The sequence below is a fragment of the Lepidothrix coronata genome, unplaced genomic scaffold (assembly GCF_001604755.1).
Source record: "Lepidothrix coronata isolate B3197 unplaced genomic scaffold, Lepidothrix_coronata-1.0 Scaffold267, whole genome shotgun sequence".
Classification (NCBI taxonomy): Eukaryota; Metazoa; Chordata; class Aves; order Passeriformes; family Pipridae; genus Lepidothrix; species Lepidothrix coronata.
In genome coordinates this window covers 1,751,315-1,770,082 of record NW_016690447.1, presented here as the reverse complement: position 1 = coordinate 1,770,082, position 18,768 = coordinate 1,751,315, and the positions used below count along the sequence as shown (strand labels likewise).

Below are 18,768 nucleotides of genomic sequence, written 5' to 3'. Positions count from 1 at the left end.
CTGTTACTTTCTGAGTTAAGCATTTGCTCACCCCTTGGAAATACAATTCCTGTTCTGTGCAATTTCTGCACAGCACTTTGCCATATCCGTATCAAATCCAAACTCTGTTAATTCTTCATTTGCTGTCACCCTTTGCAAACTCCATCACTTCTCATCTACATTTTTTCTCCTCCAAACTCCTCCGTACCAATTATTCCTTCTACCCCACTACCAAAATCTTGCCAGATCTTGACACTGCCTCTTCTATGACCAAACCTCACTTCTGTAGCAACTGGAACTGCTCCTGTGCTGCACCAGCTTGTCGCTGTGGGTCAGGCTTTGTGGTAATGGCTCAAGGAGGAGCATGTGGGCACACAGCAGCTGCAGGGTTTTGTTTTGGAAACATGACTAAAGTGCTAAATAAGTGAATTAGAAAGGATCAGGAAGACAAAGCAGATCCAGTCAGCCAATTTAAAAGAACATTCTGAAAGTGCTTATAGAGATCACAGTAAAACTAAGCAGAATGACAGAATATACTCAATTAGCAATGCCATAGTCGTGGTGGCATAAGCATCTGTGTTCGGTACTCTTGGGAGTGCTGGTGATACCTGCTGTTACACCAACTATCACAGGTATGCTTGTGAAAGTATAAAATCCTTTCTGTGAAGACTGTCAGGAGAAAAGAAGCAGTCAAGGAGTGAGAAAACTACTGTGCAAAATAAGAAATAGGTAAGCCAGAAGACAAGGAGCAGAAGCAAAAAAGAGTGAGTCTTCCTCTAATCAAAGGTCAGCCACAAAGGTCAGATGATGCCACTTGCTCCTCAGACAATTCAGGAAAAGGAAAGTGAGGCGTGTTGAATATATGTTCAAGTTATACATGACTATTTACATGAACTCTGGTAAGTCTTCAAAGAAGAGGTAACAACACAAGAAACAAAATACACTAGTAATAAATGTGAAATATTACATATGGAGGTAATAGTTGGAATCTGACAGGTACTTTTTATATCCCAAACAATATCCACCAGCCCAAAGATTCTTGTTCCTTCCCTGAGTCTTCCACAAAAGCCAGTCTCTTGTAGCCCAGGTTGCTGCTCCACATTAATCCCTTCCATGCTCCCCATTCCACTGCTGCATTTTCTCAAGCAGTCTCAGGCCTGTCCCTGGCTGAAGGGCTCTGAGGACCAGGAGCAGTGCCGAACTGCCAGAACTACACTGCAGGTGCAGTAAGCAACTGCATTTAATCCTGAGCTAACAGATACTAAGGAAGTTTTTATCGGGATTCCAAGTAAAAGATAAGGGCAAATCTTGGAAGATGAAAGGAGCGGTTTGGGACTTTTAATTATGTTGTGATGTGCCTCTGATCCCTCCTCACCCTCACACCTTTCTACCTTTTTCTCATTGCTGGGCTCCCCAAGAGTGAAAGAGCATTTCAAAGACCAAGATTCAGTGCTAATGGGACAGCCTGACAATTCCAGGCTGCATATCCAGCCCAGAGGAGCTCCTGCTCCTGGTTTTCCTCTCTGTGATGTGCTAAAGCCTTGCAGATTGTCCCTGCTCTGGCAGCATCACCACCAGTGCTGCCCAGCTCTGGATTCAGCAGCTGGGCTGGGCAGATGCTCTGCAGCTTTACATCAGCTGCGCCCCTTCCTTGCTTAAAATCATAGCATATCTCATCAGAGCACACTGTAGAACGGCCATGGAAAACTCACATACCTTCATTACAGACCTTGGTCTGATCCATTCTATGATACAAAATCCCAGGTGCTCCCAAGACTTATTATTTCTAATTACCTATTACTGAGGGTTTTTTCCTCCATGGAAAACCAACTTACAGGGCAGAAGAGAGGCACAGAACTGATCAATAGGGCATAAGAAGTGATAGCAGGCAAAAGAGTTAATGTCAAAATGATTCTGTTCCCAGGGACTGCAGCAGCAGAGGTCCAGGAGGCCACTGCAAGTGCCATGGAGCTGGGAAAGCCCCGGGAGATCTGTGCAATAAACAAACACGGTGCTCAAACAAACACTGGAAGATCACACTGCTTTTGCTGCCAGCATCGCAGTGGGAATATCTGTGGCTCAAGAATAGTCTTCACAGTCTACTCTTACCAACTATGAATGTAGGAGAAGTGCCAGATAGGTCTCAAACGATGTCAAAGACAGATTTTTCAACCTTTGGGTCTGCACTTGTTGAATACCTCAAAGATCAGTGACCAAAGACATCTGTCAGTCAGCCTAAATGAACTCCAAAGTGCCTCTACTGATGACTGAGTACTGAGGGGACTGCTCACAAATGCTGACAAAGGTGTATGTGAAAAGACACTGGCCTGTTTCACTACCAGATATGTTCTACAAAATGCAGAGTGGCAGATTCTGAGCAAGCCATGGCACCCCTTTTCAGAATTTACCAGCAAAAAAGCAAACCACAAATGTACTAGGCTAATACAAAAGCTATTTTGATAACACGATGTGGAAAACTGGATTACTAGTACAAGCAAAAAGCTTTCTCTGCTATTCCATACACCTATAAAAGGAGTGCCTCCCAGGGTGGTCACTGTGGCAGGTACAGAGAAGGTACCATGGCAGGCAGTGCTGCCAGGGAGTCTATATCCCAGGGAGCATACAGCCTGCTCTCCCTCTCAGTCACAAGTGCACTTTTGCAGGTATGGCAGGTATGCAAGGTGCTCTCCCTAACCTCTGACTGCAGGAGCTCTGCAGGTACAGTGCAAACCTGCTTACAGCCCTGCCACATACCAACCCTGTACAGCAGGTCCTCTCAAAAGGTAATGTTTTACACAGTGGCGAGACGTGAAAAATTCCAAATACACTAAAGCATACTTGTATTTTTCAAGATAAACACTCGTTGAAGCACACTGTTCTTGGAAAACAGTGGCTGAGCAAACAGTTGCCCCTGGTTTCACGCTGTTCTGCACACTAAGGGGCTCATACCAATAAAAAGAGTGTGACATGTAATTAAATACGGCCAATGACACTTTCAAGTAACATGAACTGATGACAACATGCAAAGCACAGTGTGGGGACCACCAAATCCATTATGCTGCTTTCAGGTTTCCCCAGGTCCTCTGTCCCTGCCTGCTAACATGAGCCATGCAGGGTTGCTTGAAATGAGCACACAGGGAGCAGCCACCGTGCCACAGCCCCAAATTTTGGGAAGCTTCCAGCAAACCTGCTGTGTGTGCTCAGGGAGCGAGGTACAGCTCAAAAGTGCTGGATGCTGAAAAAGCTGCCCAGAATGAGTGCTCCCTGGAAACACCAGAAATCAAAGACAGAAATATCAGTGCCTTATGTCAAATATTCCAAGACACAAGTTAGCAGTGCCTGGCTCCCTGCGCTCTGCTGAGAGTGGGAACAGGATGAACACAGGCAACGTGAGAAACTTCCATGGCCCCAACTTGTAGTGTGGCCACAGTGAAAACAACCACAACAGTCCCAAACACTTCCAAAGACAGATACTATCTGCAATGCTGCAGCACCACATACTTGCTGCTGTTGTTGTGGGACTTCTCCAAAACAGAAGAATGTCCTATCTTCGGGATTGCACTTGGTGTCAGCAGTCAGTGAAGTAACGAAACCAACTCCTGAGCCCATACTCAGACACTTCAGATTCTGAAAATGCAGCACCAGGGTGCATTACTGATAATAATGGGCTCCATATGCATAAGCAATCATGGAAGATAAGGTATCATAGAAAATAAAACAAAGGTTTAATCTGGTTAGTTAAATGACCAATTAATTCTATCTGATCATTTATTATCACAAAAGTAAAAGTGAAATAAATAAGTAGAGAAAATCAAATCCCATCAAACAGCCAGAACCTTCTGGTCTTGTTTCAAAGCCAAATTTTCCATACTGGACACTTAAATAAAGTTTTGTTTTTAGAAAATAACAAGTATCTGGCATCTTCTCATTATTCCTATTGTGTCTTTTTAAACTGCATTTAGTATAAAGTGCTGTGTTTGTGGCACAATACTCAAGGCACTAAAGACGCATTTTGCACCCAAGCTGGAAAGGGAGACTAGAATTTCCTGCACACATCGCTGTGTGTTTTTCTATGGGACATGTGCCCCATTCAGAGCACAGAATGAGCTGGGAATTCTTTAGGAAACTGAGAAATCCTCAGGTAAGTCTTCAATGATCCACATTTTTCACTGTCGCTCTATATCCACCCTTTCCATGCAGGTGCACAGTAACTCAATCTTTCACATTAGAAGGCAGACATTTGCAGGAAAATTGTGTTTAGACTCTCTTTGTAACCACCAGGCTGTAAGATATCCTCCAGTTTAAGCCTGCCATGAGGATATCTTTTAGCTAAGGATAAAGAAAAAAACATCTTTATAAATTCTGTCCTGTGCAGTTTCTGTAAGGCCAACAGTGTGACTGTTCTCAGCTGCTACAGGTGCAGCATCCATGAGTCCAGCTTCTGCAACACCCCAACTTGTGCAGCAGACAGAAGAGCTCACAAAAAGTGCCACAACTGTCTTTGTAAGACCCTTCCCTTCACAAATTTTGGCTATTTATGGCACTACTCAGTTTTCATATTCTATCTATAACTTCAACAGTTTGAGACAATTATCACCAGATACATAGCAGACATCACTCTTATAGCAGAGGGATTGTGAACTGCAGCATCACATCTCCTTCACATTCTCCTGGGGCTTTAAATTCCCCCAGAAAACTTGATTGAAGAGTGATTTTCTGGCAGCACAACATAATTTCCTCCCCCTTTTATATTTGATTTCATTCACATTTGCCAGAAATGTCAATGGTCAGATGACCACAAGTTTCAAACTCTGAAAAATACAGTTACAGAAAGTCAGAGATACAAAAAAGACATTGTAAAATTAAACCGCAAGGCAATCCCACAGGATTCTCACTGTCACTCCTGTCTCACAAACGCCTCACTTTAGACAAAGATTTGCTTTTAAATCAGGCAGAGCAAACCACCTTCAGCACCTTTGAGTACCGAACTTTGAAAACTTCGCCTTTCCCTTGAGACAAAACCCACAGCAGCCTGCATCTACAACAATGCCAATCTCCCCCTCTGCCTTCCTTAGGGAGTCATCCCTGCACCAAAAGAACAAAAACCATCCTTCTGCACCCACGGGAGATGCCATCCCCACTTCAGCCATGGTTGCTGCCCCAGCACCTTCTCTCAGGGGCAGCAAAATGGCCAGAACACTCAGGAGGGTGCCACAAGCGTCCCTGGGCAGGAGATAGAAGTACCAGTCCCACCCTAGCAGTGATGCTCCTCCCCAGCGCCACCTCTCAGGGGCAGCAGAACAGCCAGGATGCTCAGGATGGTGCCACAAGCATCCCTGGGCAGGGAACACCAGTTCCAGGCAGCACCAGCTGCTCAGCTTGTAGCACCAGAACAGGTGTCCTGAGCACAACACTGTGTGCACTCCCTGGCTGCAAAGAAGGATTAAGCACCCACAGCCTTATCCCACTGGATTAAAGACCAGATTTCCCTCCCATCAAACAAGACTACAGATATGAACATTACTTCCTCCATGGAGTATCCTTAAAAAAAAAGCATCCCCTTGGTCCTTGTGGTTCTCCATGAATTTTATGTTAAGCTGATTTTTGAGTGGGGAGATGAAGGAATGAGAGAGCCTGAGATAACAAACTCCAAGAATGTAGAAGAACCTTCTGAGAAAGCAAAGTACCATCACCGTGTGCAGAGGATATGGGCATCCAGGTGCTCTCCATACACAACCTTACTGTCCTTTGTACAGTCACCAGGAAAAGCTGTTTCAGCAGGTACCAACATCTCCTCCCTTTCAAGTGTATTATACACATTATACAGCTCCCATGATGGCAGACCAGCTCCAGCAGCTGCCTGTTCCAGCGCTTGCTGTGGCAGCACAGCCATCCCATCACAACACTGGTGCAGCGATGCTTGCTTCTGGGACTGGCTGGATATTTTCAGACAAAATGGTTTGGGTTTTTTCTTCGTGAAAATATGCTCCATCACTAAGGTGAAGAAAAAAATCTCTCTAAAAATAGGGGTTTCTTCATAACAGTGTTTCACAGAAATGTTCAGAATGTTGTCATGAAATGGAATTCTCCCTGCTCATCAGCTGGCAGGTTCTTGTTTCTCCCTTAGGACACTGTCTCCTTAGATCCTGTCAGCATATGACAAGATACAGTTTGGCACAGAAATCCTCTACACATTATCTGCTATTACAAAATAAATTAGAGGCATTATAATTTCTATGTATTCCCATCACCCTTTTTCTCGGTGACTCCCTGGGCACAACGAAGGAAGCAGTCTGTGCTATGGCAGGCCATGCCTCCTGCAGCTGGATGTGCCTCAGCCTCCAGGCTCAAATGTTTGCGCATCTGCCTGTCTATGTGGCAGCTGTCCCAGGCTGGGTTAGGTGAGGTGCATTACCCCTCGAGCATTACACAGCCGTGGAAGCAATGAACACTCTGTAGGACACGCACAGGTGAAGCACAGCCCAGGGAGAAGGGCACAGTTCCTTCCTTCCTAAGTGCCTCACGGTTCTGGTAAATCAAGCTGTGTAAAGTGCAGACAAGATCAGTGGCAGCTTGCAGTCCTACTCAGTCCAGCTTGTCCAGTCAAATTCCAAAGCCACCTCCATCCATGCTGGAAGTGCACGCTGTGCTTCATACAGAGACTTACATCTGTGGGATGACTGAAGCTATAAAAAGTGCTGACAATTTCCAGCAAATTTGCATGTGTTCCTGCTGCTGCTTATGTAAGTGATTTCTAGCTAACTGCAAATACAAAAAGCAAGGCCCAAAATAGCTTTAAAACAAACCACTTGCAAATGTGACTGAATGACACATCTCCCCAGCCCTCCAAAAATCACTTGTCTAGAAAAGGCAGCCGCAACAGAGATTTCTCCAGAGGGTCCCATGCTGGTCCTCCTGTAATACACACCCCGGAGGTCTAACACCACTTCACTCTCTGTAAAGTTTGTCACAAACTGAAACAACTGAGCCTTGCCCTAGGTTGCTCTTAGGTCTGAATCTTTCTACACGTATCATCATCTCAAGCATCTGTGATGCAGGTGGGGTAAGGAGGCAGCCAGTCTTGGGGTAGGAAGCATGAGCTGTCAAAAAATCTCAGTGTATTATGCACCACACTCCATTGGCTCTACATCAGTGTTCATCACGGCAGTGCTGGCTTCTCACCTGCATCTGCACAGATTCCCTCTTGCACCAGGCTGGGAAGAGCAACTACTTAACCTGGAACTGCTGACAGTCTGTAGCTGCTAATCACCAAAGGAGGGGTGAGGGTTGAAGCTGATGGTATCTACTCAATGGGATTCTGAGCATTGCAGATCAGCTTGCACAGACCAAGATCAGTCAAAGCAAAACCACCTGAATTTGGCAGCAGTCTTCAGGATTCCTCTGGTGTCCATGGATTCTCATGCTCAGGAAATACTGGTTAGGGACCATTTCTCCATTAACCTACTATCTCCAAGAGCACAACAGTATAAGGAACAGTTACTTGGTTTCCCAACACAAGAAAGACAAGGATATACTGGAGAGAGTCTGGCAAGGGGCCACAATGATGATTAAGGGACTTGAAGCATCTGTCATAAAAGGAAAGGCTGAAAGAACTGGGACTGTTTAGCATGAAGACAAGAAGGCTCAAGAGGGATATTCTGAATGTGAATAGAAACCTATAGGGGGACACCAAAGAAAGCAGAGACTGACTATTCTCACTGATATCCACTGAAAGGATGAGATTCAATGGGCACAAATTAAAACACAGAAAATCCCTTTAGAGGGACACAAGAAAAAACTGTGAGGGTAGTCAAACACTGGAACACATTATCCAGAACAGTTGTGGTGTCCACCCTTGCACACATTCAAAACCTGACAGACATGTCCAGGGAAGCCAGACTAGCTGATCTCTGAGGTTCTTCCAATCCAGTGATTCTGTGAACAAAACCACAGCAGCCTCCCCAACTTCTCCCAACCAGTCCAGCCTCAGGGAATCCATTCGGAACCCCACCATGGAGCTGATACCCTCCTTTGCTGACTTTGCTCTCTGTTTTTGATAGTCTTTTGGTTTATGCTAGCCCTTTTGCTTCATGACAACAGTATCCTCTCCAGAGCTCACAGAGACATGTCGTTTCTGGCTCATCCTTACCACATGGTCCTCCAGCTCTCATTGTTTCCACCACTGCCCTGAGCATGAACCTCCAGCCATCACTGTTTTCCTATAATCCATCATTGTGGGCTTGCAGCAGCCACAGGAGCAGGAACCAAAGGATGCCAAATGTCTTTACCTCTCTGTGTCTTGCTTGCACCACACTTCCAACATTTTTGGTTCTTTTCTTGATCTTCTGTGATGAATGAATTGAAAACACATTTTTGCTAGCAAGAGAACTCAGGAGGTGGCAAAGGCAACAGCCCTCAGGAACACCCATCTCTGGCACTGGGTTTTGTTTCCTGCAAGCCATCTTCATGGTTTTCTCAGAGCTGCCCAACTCTTCATTTGCCATTACAGCCTCTTCAGGTTACCCACCAGCCATGCCTATCCAGTTTTCTTTGCAAGAGCCAAGAGCTACTACTCACTGTGAGGGTACACAAGGCGGGAGAGCTGCCCCATCCTCAGCTGCTGGAGGAGCCAGCTGGATGATCAGTGCTGGCAGCTCCAAAGCCTGGCTGCCTGTGAGGAGACACAGGTGCTGTTGGTGCATCAGGTTGCTCCCAAATCAGTGATAGCATCGGGAACAGTCATTTCTCCTCCTTCATCCGGCAGGAACCAGCACGCCTCAGACTGGCTGCTGAGCCACCACTCGAGGGTGGGAGAGATTCTGCTCTCTACTGTTCTTCACACCTTTCTCACTTCCCTCTTTCAGCTCCGGACCAAAACTCAGCACAGACTTGAGATCAGCTTTGTCAGAGGAGATGCCAGTGCTGATAAATGTGAAGACCTATGAATGAGAATATCCAGCCTTTCTGTCTAAACGCAATGCACACTTCAAGTCACAAAGGCTCCAGAAGGCCACCTCCTTTTGGTAGCTCCCAGTCACTCAACAGACTTTGCTGAGAGTAGAAAGGGTGTGTGCCACGTAGGCCAAACACTATCAGCCCTGGCAAACCTTGGACAATGCCGCAAGCCACATTCAGTCACTGCTGTGGCAGAAAATGCAGCTAGTTCTCCTTTGGGCTCCAGAGAGAGCACAGGTACCTTCTGGAGTGAACTGGGTGTGGGGAAATGATGGCAGGACAAAGGGAGGGAGTAACATCTTCCTCTTTTAACAACGTGTGGTTAAGTTCAGCTCAGGACATAGCACGGAGCCTTACTGAAGGGCCAGGGCCACCCAAAGCCAATGCAAGGGCTGGCTGGTACAGAAGGGAGACTCATGGCCATGGCCCCATCTGAACATGCACTGTCATCACCTCCCTGAAGCCAGCTCCAATGTCAATGTGACTGGGTAGGGACTCGGATCAGAGAACAGAGAAGAACAGTATTTCTATTGTGGCGTCTTTCAGCTGGATCAGGTCCCTGAGGAAGCTGCATGCCTGCACACAAGGGAAAGGCCACCTGTACACAAGGGAAAGGCTACCTGTACACAAGGGAAAGGCTACCTGCACAGAGCCATGACAGACATACACAGAGCTTCCTTCTTCTATGTGCCAAGTACCTGTGATCTACTGTGATGTGTGCCAAGCACCTCTGATCCCATAAATTTGATAAATTTGGTTAATTAGCTGTCATTTGACCTATTTATTAACTCCAGCTTATAGTCCTTATTAGTTACCATCTCTGGAGTAAAGGAAAACATGACAGAGTGAACATACTCAGCACTTGCCATCTTTCTTGCCTTCTTCCTGAAGGTTTGCTCAAGAGAAAAGAGGCCAGGCTGTATAGACAACTGGTCTTCAGCAACATTTTCACTGGTACCTGAGCCAAGGGTCAGAAGGGCACATGTGCGGGACTGCAGGCACTGATCTGAGAACAGTAGAACTTGCTCAGACTTAAGCAGGGAAAGGGGAATTTCCAAGAAGATGACAAGAAAGCAAAGTTATGGTGTTTGCAGAAGTGATTCCCCCCTGCCTTTGCTTAGCAGAGTTTGTCACATCTCATGATACACTTTGCCTCAAACAATTCCTAAATTCCTGGTTAGATGTGCAAATATTTCATCATGGCCAGGCTTCGCGAATGAAGATTTGGGAAGGGTCTCTACCCACGTTTGTTACAAGCGCACTGGTGGCTAAAAAGGCCAATACAAGACAGGCACGTTCGGTTGCAAAAGGCACAGCAAAAAGACTCCTTAGGTGGTAAATTCTGCAGGGCACGATTCTTTCTGCGTTGTCTTTTCTCCTCAAGAGTGATCCTGTGTGCGTTCTCAAAGGAAACGGCAGCGTTATAGATGGTGTGTCTCCAGACCTCCTGATTGGAGGCCAGAGTAGACCAGTTATGATGATCAATATGGCCAAGGCTGAGATGTTGTTTCAGGGAGTCCTTGTATCTTCTCTTCGGGGCTCCTCTCATGCGGCAGCCAGTGGCAAGTTCACCATAAAGCAGAACCTTTGGGAGGCGGTGGTCCTTCATCCTGGAGACGTGTCCTGCCCATCGCAGCTGTGTTCTCAGCAACATGGCCTCAATACTTGTGACTGCTGCTTGTTCTAGAACAGATGTATTAGTCACATAATCTGACCAGTGGATGTTTAGGATTGTACGGAGGCAGCGTTGTGAATTTGTGAAACTACAAACATTCACATATCTCAGTAAATGATCTTGTAGGTGGCAAAACTGCCAAACAAAAGGACTCCCACATTCTAAAACTAACAAAAGAAATCCCAAGTGCTTCAGTGGCGCGAGAAAGTCCCTGGACTCACTCTTGTAGCACTAAGTGGGCAAGTTTTACTCCTGCTTTCCTGTCTGTCCAAGTAATAATGACAAACAGGAACTCAACAGAAACATCACAGATTTTTTAATTTATTCGGACATGAGAAACCAAAAGACAATGCCAGATCTGTGGGCAAAACGTCCTTTTGCACAGAATCTTTTACTCACAGAACATTGCTCTACATGCAACTGGTGGGCAGGTTCCTGCCCCTCTGGATTCCCTGGAAGGTATGCATGGAAAATCTGAGATGGGCACCGCCAGCCTTGCATACAAGCAAAGTAGGCTGGTCCTTAGGAACCTGGAGGACAAACAGAAGCTGACCTGAGAAACGCTGTGCTGCTAATGGCTTCAGCCCAGTCACTGCATGGAGATGCTCCCAGAGACTGTTGCCATACCCATATCCTCCAAATGACAACAGGGCATGGCCAGTGAGGGAAGGACTGAGGGGGTCATGGCAGGTTCTTGCTTTGGTGCACAAGATGTTTCAGATTTCACATGCAGAGATCGTGAAGGCACCCTTCATGGACATATATTTTACACTCTCATTGTGTCTTGTTTGCATGGGACAGAAAACAATAAATATGTTCAGGTACAAGCAGTCCTGAGGTGGGAATCCAACTGTCACCCCAACTGTTAGGGCCCTGAAAACAACTAAAACCAATAGAACTTCTCAGCATTGTGACAGAAAGTCCATGACTTTTGGGTCTGGGTGACTGACCTCTGCTGGGGCTCCCTGAGCCATGCCACATATATGGTAGCAAGGTTTCTGCAGCCAGCTGGGGAACTGCTGCAACAGAAGGGGAGAAGAGAATAAGAAGACTCCACAGAGACCTTAGAGCATCTTCCAGTACCTAAAAAGGGCTCCAAGAGAGCTCGAGAGGAACTTCAGACAGGGGCATGGAGTGACAGGACAAGGTGGAATGGCTTTCAACCGAAGAAGGGTAGATTTAGATTAGATATTAGGAAGAAATTCTTCCACCCATGAGGGTGGTGAGGCCGTGGCACAGGTTGCCCAGACAAGTTGTGGCTGCCCCATCCCTAGAAGTGTTCAAGGCCAGGTTGGATGGGGCTTGGAGCAACCTGGTCTAGTGGAAGGTGTCCCTGCCCATGGCAAGCAGGGTGTAATGGGATGATCTTTAGAGTCCCTTCCAACCCAAACCATCTTGTGATTCTATGATTCTATATTTGAATTACCTCTTCCACAACATAAAGCCATGAGACTTTCAGTGAAAAGAAATGAAAGGGAGCGGGCAGGGGAGAGAGAGGGAGTGTAACTTGCCCAGCATCTGGCCCTCGTGAGTGACTGGCAGGGGCTGCCTCACCGCAGCCACTGACTTCTGCTGCTCTTTACCGATTGTGAAAACCCAAGTGTCCGGACCATCCCACAGCTCGCCACGCACCTGAGCCCTGCTCACGGCTACGACTGCGGGTACCAAATGCTCTACCTGCCGGAGCGGGGCCGGGCAGGCGGCTCCCCCTCCGAGCGCCGCAGATTCTTACAGCACCCAGCAGCCTCAGCCGGGGCACCTGCCCGGGGCACAGGGCACAGCGATGCCGAGGGGGTGCCCAAGAGCAGCGTCGTGTGGGCCGCGAGGGCCCCCCCAGCACTGCCGGCACTCCCGCGGGACATCCCCGGGCCGCCGCTCCCCGCCGCCCGCTCGGCGCGGCCCCGGTCCTACCTCCAGCAGCTGGACGTAGCTGGCCGGGAACCAGCCTCGCAGCCCGTCCTCCTTCTGTCCTTCCCACCAGCCGCCGTCTGGCACCTGCAGCACCGTGATCAGCTCCCCCGCGGCGAAGTGCAGCCCTTGCCGGTGCCGCTCCCCGGAGAAGGGGTACAGCGCTTGGCAGCGGGTCCCCGACATCCCGCCGGGACGCGCCCGCCGCCCGTACCCGCAGGGCTGCGGGAGGGTCCGGCCCCTCCGCTCCGGGGGCCCCGCTCCGCCTGGGGCCGCGGCGGGCGCGGGCAGCGCGGGCAGCGGGAGCGGAGCAGCCTCGGCGCCCACGGGCACCGCCGGCTCGGGGTGGGGCGGGAGAGGCGGGACGGGAGGAGGGGGAGAGGGGGAGGAGAAGAGAGGGAGAAGGGGGAGGAGGGGAGAGGGGGAGGAAGCTGGGGGAGGAGAGGCCACGCGGGTGCGCAGAGCGATCCGCGGTTGTGACATTCGTGTCGGCGGGACAGAGAGAGAAACCGTGTATGACCCTGAGAGACAAGGGAGAGACACCGTGTGTGTGCGAGTGCACGGGAAAAACCTCATGCGTGTGTCTGTGTGTGACAGATACTGTCCGAGGACCACTCTGTGTGTCACCGGTGTGCTCGACACACCTCTGTGTGTGTGCGCGAGCGTGTGTGTGAGGGATACTGTGTGTAAGGGACAGACGCTGTTTCATCCCGTGGGTGCGTTGATGATACCCACGTGTCTGTGAGAGGCACCCGTGTGTATGACAGTCACCATATCTGTAACAGTAAGACACCTGTGTGTCCGTGAAAGGTGCCACGTGAGACACTGTGTCTGAAGAGTGTGAGACATTGTGTGCCTGTCTCCTGTCTGTGAGAGATGGTGTGTGAGGCACCATGTGTGTCGTAACACCAGCGGTTATGACACCCCGCGTCTGAGACACTGTGTCTGGATTTGTAGAGACTCATGTCTGTGTGAGACATCTCTGAATATCTGAGACACTGTGTGTGCATTTGTTACACGCACCCAAAGGTGTGAAATCCGTTTTGCCTGAAAGACATTGTGTGACACACCCAAGCATGTATGAATTGTGTGTGTGACACATTCTCAAGTGCATGTGTCTCTGCAACACTCGGTTGAGTGCACAACTTGCTTCATGTGTGCATCTGACTGCAGCACGTGAGACACCTCTGTGTGGCACTTCTGTGTCTGTGAGAAATGCACTGTCGGGGTATGTGTGACATCCTCATCTGGGTAACACTTGTACATATGTGTGTGTGAGTCACCATCCTGTGTGAATTTGTTAATGAACACCCACTGTGCACAACCTGCTCTGGGTGTGCCTGCCTGCCTCACTCTGCAGCATGTGTGACTTGTGTGTTTGTCTGGGTAAGTCACATCTGTGTGCTTTCACGCCCTGATTTTGCTCTTTACCAGTCCTGTGTTTAGGTGTGTATGAACACGTGTGTGTGTCTGTCCAGGTATGCACACGTGACTCACTGCATAGATGTAATCTATACCTGTGCAAGGACAGGTATAGATGCGTGTGTATGAAGCCCAGGCACATATGCATGTGTGACCTCCTGCAGGGTGGGCTGCCTGACCCACTACACTTCCTTGTGTGTGAGAGAGAACATGTGCATGTTGTGAAACTTGCCCACAGAGTTCTTGAGGTCTCCATGTGCGCAAAGGCATACCTGCAAGGCAGAGTGACTGGGCTACATCTGGTGTGTTCTTTATGGGATATGTACCTGCGTGTTTGTGTATGAGAGTCTCACAAAACTTTATGTGAGAAACTCAACCTTGTATGAAAGTGTAGAGATGTTTGCTTGTGCAGGAGACACCTGTGTGCATGTGAGAGACTCTTTTGTGAGTGTGACTCACAGGGGTGCATGTAAGCACACACCTTGAGGCTGAACTGCCTGTGCCATCTATGTGTGGCTTTCCCTGAATGGGTAGGATTTGCTCACACAGGAGACTGACCTTTATGTGTGCTTATGGGACAGCCATGTGAGATCCAGCTGCATGTGTGCATCTGTGTGGTTGTGTGTAAGCTGGCGGTATGTGTGTCTGTGTACACCTGTGCACAAGACACTTGCCCCTGATCTGTAAGAATCAGTGACTGGTGTGACTCACTGCACCACGAGTGTATATGAGGGTCTTATCCATGTTAGTGCAACCTGCTGCACACATGGATAGTGACCTGCACACATGGAACCCATCAGTAGTATGTGTAGCATGTGGAGGACAGGGAAAGTCTTGCTTCAGTATGTGCAAGAGTCACACCAGCATACGTGTGGCAGGGATGAATCTGCCTGTCTGACAGCCTGCCACCCATCATCCTTTTGTAGTCAGTTAATGGAGAGGGGAACAAACCTTATGTTGAGCTCCAACATCAGTGAGATGAATGGGTCCTTCTCCCTGCTGACTGATGGGAGCCAGCCATGCTCAGCAGATAAGTCCATGTCTCCTCTAAAGCTCACTCTGTAGATTGCCTCCAGGCACTGTGTGTCTGTGGAGGAGCAGGAAAACACGTGTCTCCTTCCAGTGCATTTATGAGACCCTTTGGAGCATCACAAGTGCGTGAGCACTGAACTCAGTGTGCATGTGTTTGAGAATCTTGTTGGTCCACAGGAGAAGCTGACTGCACTGCAGGGATTGTGACTGACTCCAGAATACACACGTGTAGGATGACACTTGCCTGTGTACACATCACTCACTTCACTGTGTGTGTGACAGTCCACTGGAAATGTGACAAAACCTAACAATGTGTGCAGCTCACGAAACTTGGGATGCATCATTTGCCTCAGTCCAGTGTGTGTACCTCCTGACAACAGCAGGGACTTCTCTGCAGGCTGGGGAGATCCTCCATTTGACAATGCCTGCTCCTGTATAAGCTACAGTGTATTCATGCATGCTGCTCTGGAGAGTGTGAGGTCTGTGCCAGGTATTCTCCCTGTGTACATTACAAAACAGTCTCCATATTCCATCATGGAAACCATTCGGTTGTTGTCCTGTTCTACTACCTGAGAGTCCCGTTTGTATGCTGCACATTTGGGTGTACAGCTGTTCACGTGACTGCAACCTCTGTGTGATGCTCCTTGCCCATCTGTAACTCTGTCACCTTACACGTGTCCATGACCTACTGCAGTGCGTGACAGTCAGGTGTTCACCTGCCTGTGGCTGTCTGTGTCTGTGCAACTCACTTCAGGGAGCAGGTGCTGGGGCAGGTCTTGCATTTCGAGGCACCTGCATCAGCTTCTGTCCCAGTGGAAAGGTCACAGGTGCCTCTGTGAGCCACTCCACAAGTTCTGCAAAATTTTGTGGTGTTGTGCTGGGAGATCAGTCCTTTTCACAGACCCCATCTGGCCACTAACTGCTGTTCCTAAGATTCAGATTTGTTTCTCTTTCATTTTTTTTTTCCATGGAGGAAGAGCCTCCAGTTTCTCCTTTTGATTTGTTCTTGCTTTGCAATCACTAATGAGGTGTGAGTTCAGAATTACCATCTTTGTGCCCATAATGTATTATCATGTGTGTATCTCCTGGCTTGGGGCTGTACAAGCTTTTTATTAATGTAACACTTTAATGAAGTATTTTTATCTCTATCTCCTTCTGGAATTTTAGAAATTCACAATACCTGTTTCTCTGAAATGAGCACTCAGGTAGCCTGACTGTAGCCTTTCTCTTATATCTTTCAAAAGGTGACTTTCAATGTAGCTGTCCTTCATTTAGACAGCAGCAATCTGAGCTGAGCTCTTCAAGGTTTTTTCTTTCAACAATTTTCAGACAACTTTCCACCGTTCTATTTTTGATTCTCAGAATTGTGGTAAATTGTTTAAATCATCCCCTTTTGATAAGTATTTAAGCTGATAACTGCTGATCTATGATCCATTATGTGGTATTATCATACCAGCTGTGCCTTGCTTGGCAAAACCTCACAGACCTGATATCATGGTACACATCCAGGTACATCTATCAGCGATATTCTTAACCATGCCATTTACAGAAGGCAAGAACTGAAACCAAAACAAAATCTCATATTTTTCTTCAGCATATACAAACCCAGCTTTGTTATATTGCAACTCGGATTCAAATAGGTTAGAGCTTTCATGTAAAATAATAAAGTTTAGTTTAAATTTCGCTTTTCTTATGTTTGATGTTAACAGAATACTTCAGTGGTGTTTTCTTCGGTTTATTCTCTGATATTTTTTCCTCTGCTTCTAACTTGTTGTTTTTTCTTACTGTCTCCCTTTCTGATATCTTTGCAGGCTCCTGTCCTGCTTTGCTTAAACTTTCTTGTTGAGAAAGCCTCTAGCAGAGTTGCAGTCCTAGTCCACTCCCTGAAGCAACTACAAACTTCAGCTTTTCAGTAGGCAAGCCCAAATGTAAACACTAACTTAATTTTTATTCTAAAATTTCTTTCTAAACCTGTTACTACAACTTCACTTTGGCTTGTGTATGAATGTCCTGTCTGTAGGAAGAAGGGCTCTGTTCCTCTCAGAGGACGCCTTTTAGCCACTGGAGGTAAATATCTCTTGAACAGATCCTTATTTCATTGTGCAGATAATTACAGCTGTTGGTTTCTCTTGAGTCACGTATGGTCCTTCTCCTCAACTTGCAGGATGGCTTTACTTCCTGCAAGAAGACCAGCTCTTGCCAAAGGCTTGGATCCATGTTTGCTTCTGCAACATGAAATGTCTGTATTGTGAAGGATGTTAGAGGGGGAGAAGTTTGCTATCTATGAGGAAAATTATTTCTGAGCATAGGCAGCTTTTTTAACTAGCATAAGATACCAGAGCCGGAGTCATGATGGGATGTAGAAGCCATCCCAGAAATACGGAGATTTACCACTTCAAGGATACCAGGCACTGGGACGGACTGGTCTGCTTTCAGTCTCAGCCTTGTTTCCTACCTTCTGTTTCAGCTCAGCTAAAGCATTCGGTGGGATGCAGGTGTTCCCTGGGCAGTACACAGCAGGTCTGACTGGATATTCAAAACAATCCCTCTGTCTGCAAAATCTTTCTGAATTTATTTCCTGAGCCATCACAACTGTCATACTCACTCTGCCATCTGTTCTAGGAGGGTATTCCACTTAGCAATAAGAAACCAGTTCTAAATTATTATCATGTGAACATATTCTGTTTTAGGGTGAGATCTTGAAAGGGCCATTTTCTTCCTGTCTATCACCAAAGAGCCCTGGGTGAAGACCTCAGTCTTGACCATCTAACTTTTTAACAAACCTTAGTGTCAAGAAATGGTATCTGTGAATGAGAAAGAGCCAACTTCATATAACACTGCAGAGAGCCTCTGCTATGGTCATCCAGTCAGAGAGAGCCTATTCCATGATTTCACAGCTTGTACCTGGGGCTTAAAATGACACCACTAAAACAAGCCCTGTACAGATGGGCTGATTCCCTGAAGAGGGACCTAAGAACATCTTGGGAGTACCAGAAGAAGGTTCACACCTGACAGCTGTAGGAAAAGCGTGGTCTATGTTTTTTTTGTTTAAAGCAACATTTGACAATCTGTCTAGCCCATGAAAAAGATCTGAATTACTCCAGCTGTCTCCACTGAACAGATCCTGCAGAGTGCACAATGAGAGAGGGTTAGCATAGGTGCATGGAAAAACTTTTTAACCATGATGAACTGGCGATTCGCATGAATAATTGATAGGCTATACCTGTTTGCAAGAGACAGCAGCTTCAGGTCTCATGAGGCCAGCAACAAAGAAAGAAAGAGACTAAAAAGAAACCACATGTAGTACTGGATCTTTAAATTACCTTAAAAGTCTAAATGAGTAGCAGAAATTAGTTCCATTGTTGGAGAGGAAATGTTCTGAGCCTGTACACAAAGCATACTTTCAGTTGTTAAAATTCTTAAAAGCTCTAGCTTTTGGTGGAAGGGGCCATTTCAATGCTCTGAACAGCCAAGATACAAGAACGGATACAGGAGCTCAGAAGGAAATTTCATCTGGTGTCCAGTCAGCGACTCCTAGAGAATGCATGGGCTGAATGAGAGAGCAGGACAGCACACAGCAGTGCTTCCTGTGGATACTCGCCAATCATCCACAAATTGCAGGTCAGGGATTTCCTAAACAGATATCTCGGGTATCACACTTGGAAATTTAGGCATCCAGGACCTCAAATATTCCAAGTAGAGGACTCAGATTTATGAGTCATGTTCATATGAATAAATATGTGATTCAAACATGAATTTTAAAAAGCACTAAAGGATACAGAATGGCTTTACCTTTG

General features: G+C 47.1%; 1 protein-coding gene across 1 annotated transcript in view; it reads right to left on the bottom strand.

Moving 5' to 3' along the window:
• Window positions 1–12,703, bottom strand: part of GAS7 (growth arrest specific 7) — a 99,973-nt gene extending 87,270 nt beyond the window's left edge. Inside the window, exon 1 of the mRNA XM_017835973.1 lies at window positions 12,521–12,703. Coding sequence (XP_017691462.1) covers window positions 12,521–12,703 — 183 coding nt within the window. The remainder of the gene's footprint in view (window positions 1–12,520) is intronic.
• Between the last annotated feature and the right edge of the window lie 6,065 nt (window positions 12,704–18,768).